The sequence below is a fragment of the Trachymyrmex septentrionalis genome, unplaced genomic scaffold, assembly GCF_001594115.1.
Source record: "Trachymyrmex septentrionalis isolate Tsep2-gDNA-1 unplaced genomic scaffold, Tsep1.0 scaffold62, whole genome shotgun sequence".
NCBI classification, from domain to species: Eukaryota; Metazoa; Arthropoda; class Insecta; order Hymenoptera; family Formicidae; genus Trachymyrmex; species Trachymyrmex septentrionalis.
This window is the reverse complement of record NW_017305800.1, coordinates 1,736,033-1,740,772: the sequence shown is the minus strand read 5'-3', so window position 1 is coordinate 1,740,772 and position 4,740 is coordinate 1,736,033. Positions and strand designations below refer to the sequence as shown.

General features: G+C 32.2%; 2 protein-coding genes across 3 annotated transcripts in view; one reads left to right on the top strand and one right to left on the bottom strand.

The window, feature by feature from the left end:
- Positions 1–1,587: 1,587 nt before the first annotated feature.
- LOC108752874 (probable trafficking protein particle complex subunit 2) lies at positions 1,588–3,636 on the top strand. Its single transcript, XM_018494044.1, has 3 exons — positions 1,588–1,777; positions 1,848–2,081; positions 3,510–3,636. The coding sequence occupies exons 1-3, from the start codon at positions 1,688–1,690 to the stop codon at positions 3,606–3,608; spliced, it is 423 nt and encodes a 140-aa protein (XP_018349546.1). The 5' UTR covers positions 1,588–1,687; the 3' UTR covers positions 3,609–3,636.
- Positions 3,637–3,883: 247 nt separating this feature from the next.
- Positions 3,884–4,740, bottom strand: part of LOC108752872 (transcription initiation factor TFIID subunit 7) — a 2,260-nt gene continuing 1,403 nt past the window's right edge. The window contains exons 5-8 of one of the 2 annotated variants that reach the window (XM_018494042.1): positions 4,387–4,641; positions 4,294–4,323; positions 4,056–4,216; positions 3,884–3,959 (exon numbers count right to left, since the gene is read on the bottom strand). In XM_018494042.1, the coding sequence (XP_018349544.1) occupies positions 3,936–3,959; positions 4,056–4,216; positions 4,294–4,323; positions 4,387–4,641 (470 nt within the window). In that variant the 3' untranslated portion in view covers positions 3,884–3,935. Of the gene's footprint in view, positions 3,960–4,055; positions 4,217–4,293; positions 4,642–4,740 lie in introns of both variants that reach the window. The other variant, XM_018494041.1, reaches the window with a different exon arrangement.

Sequence of the window (4,740 nt, the reverse complement as noted above, 5' to 3'; positions counted from 1 at the left end):
GTGTGTGTGTGTGTGTGTGTGTGTGTGTGTGTGTGTGTGTGTGTGTGTGTGTGTGTGTGTGTGTGTGTGTGTGTGTGTCGTATCGCAAAGCGCGGCGTGCCACGGAATCTCTTCATATCATTATCGCGCGAAGATTATCCCGAAATTATGTGTTTGTCAGCATGTATTTTTTCCACGCGCGCTCAAAAGAGACGAAGTTATTATTTGTCGATTCTCGCATATTTATCAGCGATCTCTACTTTGTTATTTTGCAGCTGCGGTTAGTAATTACGATTGATGATTGTCATTCGCGTGTGTGTATATACAGGATCCGCTAAAATTAGCAACACGACGAGTTGTCGTGTTCTGTCATTAATAAAAACGCGAATGACAGCCATTAATATTCGGCATTAGAGAATTCGATTTAATAAAGAGATCAAACAACAGCGAAAACTAAAATTGAGATAAATTTATATTAAATAAAGCGTTCTATGGATATAATAAATTTTATGTATATATTTATGTATATTTCAGTGTGCAGAATAAAGAAAATGATAATAATCATCATTTAATTAATAAAGATTCATGAATGTAATATAATATTTAAATAGTATTCCAGGATTAATTGTGCTGTACATTTCAACATTACATTTACACAGAATATTTAATTACATTTATGTTTAAATTTGAATTCACATAAATTTATTTCTTATAGACAATACACAATTAAATACAATATAAAATATGTAAATTATAAATAAATTGGATTATAAAACCATATACAAAAAAGTTATAAAGTTTTAAGATCAAAATAGATTTTAATACCGACAAATAAAAAAAATATTTAAACGAGATAAAAATTACTTTAGTGCAACGATAAAAAAACGGGCTTCTATTAAATACAATACCTTCATAGATTAATTTTTTACTGCACATATAACATGTAAAATATGGTTTATATAGTTTACATTGTTATTACACGTATAGATTAGATTATATTTTGTGAGTGAACGCACAACTCGGAAATATTCTATAAAAACGTATAAACTAAAAATATATGGTACAATTCTGATGGGGATCGAGTATATGTCTTGAAACGAGGTGAAAATTCGAAAATCGAAATTACTAAAATACTTATAATTTTATTGGTCCTTTTATCGGAAATTTCAAGATACATAATTGACCTCTGATACATCTGCTTTACCGACTGAATAAAATAATAAAGCACCTCCCGTCGGTATTAATTAGGCAAAAGTAAAATAGTTTCCTGCAAGTAATTGACAATTCAAACAGAATTACAAATTTTATATAAAATCAAGATTCGATTAATACATTTGATATTTTGCTTAATTTTTTTATACAGAAAACGTTTTTATATATAAAAATTATCGCTAAAAATAGGTAAAAAGCTGAAAAATGCATAAGTATGCGATTTTCGATTTTTGAAGAACACAATCTTATATATTTAATTTCAAAAAATTTTATTTTTTCAAACTGTTCTCGTTTTTCAACTGTTCTTGAATCTTACCGTAATCGACTGAAGTACTTTTCGAATCGCGAGGCACGATATCTTGAACCTTTTGAGGAGATATAGCAGCATATAGCAGATGGCTGCGCCGTGTGCGGAGGATTGACAGTAATTTTCTGACGAATAATCGTATGTTACGACTTACGGTGATAATCTGACAACGCGTTCTGCCGTTTCGCAATGTCCGCAAATTACTATTTCGCTATCGTTGGCCATGCCGATAATCCGCTATTCGAGATAGAATTTAATAATGCTGGAAAAGACGCAAAGGTTCGTTTTTAGGTTAAACTCCAACTTTGCATTGACTTGTCGACTCTACCATCCTATTTTTTTCTTTTAGAAGGAGGATCACTCGCATTTGAATCAATTTATCGCCCACGCGGCGCTCGATCTTGTTGACGAGCACACGTGGAAAACGACGAACATGCATCTGAAAGTTGTGGATAAATTTAACCAGTGGTTTGTTAGCGCGTTTGTGACGGCAACCCATATCAGATTCGTCATGGTGCACGACAGCAAGAATGAAGACGGGATCAAGAACTTTTTTAATGAAATGTATGAGACTTACATAAAGGTAATAGTTATTTTATAATATTATTTTATATATGATATCGTAGGTTTAGAGTGCTTTGCAGCAAGAAACAGATGACATAACACTGTAAATTCTTGGGTGTTTTCCAGCAAGTCAAGCAACACAGTCAGACGCAGTGTAACACAATAAATCATTACCCTTGTTGTTTGCCTATGTTAAACAAGGATAAAATGATTTACAGTGTTGCACGGTGTCTGACTGGATCTTTGCTGGAAAATGTCTCTTGTATGCTAATATTAAACAGAGATGAAATAGTCTTAAGCCATTATCACACTACAGGTTGTCGATTATGGTTGTTGGTTCTATTTTCACCATATCACATTGTCTAATTCGCACTCGCTGCATCATGATTGGCTAAAATAGAACCGCAACCTGCAATGTGATTACGGCCTTACAATGGGCTGATATTTATAGGATGCTTTTTAACGAGAGACATAGATAACACAGTGTAGCACAGTGAATCATTACATCTTTGTTGTTTGCCAATGTTGTACAAAGACATAATGACCACTGTGTTACACTGCATCTCTTGTTAGAAATCACCAAAATTCTTAATATTCAAGACTATCTTGAGTACAAAAATGTTATAAACCAATTATCGTCTTAAGTAATGTCTCAAGATGCTAATATGCAGTTCTGTAACCAGTATTCATAGTCTGATATTTGTTAAGATGTTGTGAACTAATGAGAGAGCTGTATTAGCATCTTAACATGATCTTAAAATAAGAACGGACTATAATAAGAAAGCATTCACTGATATTACTTACACTGACGAAAATTGAAATCCCAACATCAAGAAGGAACTGTGTTAGATAAATGAAAATTACACAGAATGTTTGTTTATAAGTTATTACATGGATATTAATTGCAAGATTATAACTCATAGACAAGTAGGAAATATGGAAGTTTCCATTACATGTATAAAACATTAGTCTGCTCGTAAGCATTAGTGCTTATAAAAAGCTGTGATAACACAGCTGTGTCGTACGTTATCTATTTCGTTAATAATGTGAATGTACAGAATATCTCGAAGGCAACAAACTACATATTGGCAATTAACCCAGTTTAAGTGAAGCCGCATAATAAGTTTTCGAGAGGATTATAGATTATCATTTTGTGATATTACGATAAGAATATAGATATATGAGCTATATATATGCATTTAGACGTCTGCATTTAATGTGGCAATGAGGTATTAAGGAGAATAATATTCAATTCTTATATGGCACTGCATTCACATCTCCTGCATAACAAATTTAACTCACATAGAGAAATAGAGTGTAATTTTCGTTCACCTCTGTAACTCTTTCATGATGTTGGGATTTTAATTTCCGTGTATACATTTCAACTTCAGTATATATGAGCATGTTAACGACTTTACTTCAGAAATGCTGTGTTTCTATGTTTCAGTATTCAATGAATCCATTTTATAAGCTAAACACTCCTATCAAATCTGTAGGATTTGAGAAAAAGGCACAGTTATACGGTAGAAAATATTTATCTTCGTGAACGTAATGATTGCTGTTAGTAAAAGTAAGGTTTCAACAAGTAAGGTGTTTCAACTTGTTTCTCTTCAACTTTATTCAAGATTTTTATGTTATAAAATATGCTATTGATAGGCGTTAGAAATAAATTGTTTTCCAGTATTAAATAATATAATTTTAAAAAAGTTGTAACTGTTTACATTTTGATTTGTACAATATATATATGTATATAAGTTAATTGCACTTAAGTTTATGTAAAAATTTGTTTATATAAAAGACAAAATTTATCTTATATAGATATATATATTGCCTTTTATATATTGTATAATGTGTGAAACTCGTCCTGTATTTTCTATTCCATTTCTAGATCGTGTATCTGAAAAGGAATATATATTTGTATATATGTATATATATTTGTAAGTCCAAACAGTTGTTAAATAAAATGTAATATATATATGTAATATCATTTTACCTCTTGTACTTTCTGTATTTCTTGAGTCAACAAATCATCTAAAATCTCCTGGAATCGTTGCCTCAACATAGCGTTTTCGATACTAGCTATTCCGACTTCCTGTTGCTGCCTTCTTTGCCGCAATTCCGCCAATTCCGCATGAAGACTAGCAAGACGCGAATCTAGATGTTTTTAGATTGAAATAAGTTAAAAATGTGTATCAATCTTGTAAGTAGAAACAACGCTTATTTAAAATTACCTTTAGAAACGGATACCGATGTAGGTGATTCTGGAATAATATATTCCGAGTGAAATTGGTCTAATTTTGGAGCTTTTAATGGATTAGTCTCACCCTGTGGTTTTTCGGCTTCTGTATCGCCGTTGGTGTCGTGGAACATATCTTTACTGAACTCCGTAACTAATCCACTGCTCGTTGTCGCGTTGTTACTTGACCTCTCAGAATACGCGGCTTGCATCGAATTCGAGTCCGAAACTCTACTGTCCGCTGAAAGGCGGCTATTCTCATCTAGCTCCATCACGTTTATATTCGCTTCTTCATCGTCGTCTTCGCTGTCGCTAACAGGCTCGCCGAATATATCGTGTTCAGCTGAAATATGTAAATCATAAAGTAGAGCATCTGATTCTCTTTTTAAATTAGAAATAAATATGAAAAATTTATTTAATTAGCTTCAATAGTGAAGCATAT

Bases quoted from the DNA above. Each gene is read 5' to 3' on its own strand.
- LOC108752874 (XM_018494044.1), top strand. From the start codon at position 1,688: ATGTCCGCAAATTACTATTTCGCTATCGTTGGCCATGCCGATAATCCG. The intron at 1,778-1,847 runs GTTCGTTTTTAG...TTTTTCTTTTAG, and splicing joins ATGCTGGAAAAGACGCAAAG to AAGGAGGATCACTCGCATTT. The intron at 2,082-3,509 runs GTAATAGTTATT...TCTATGTTTCAG, and splicing joins TGTATGAGACTTACATAAAG to TATTCAATGAATCCATTTTA.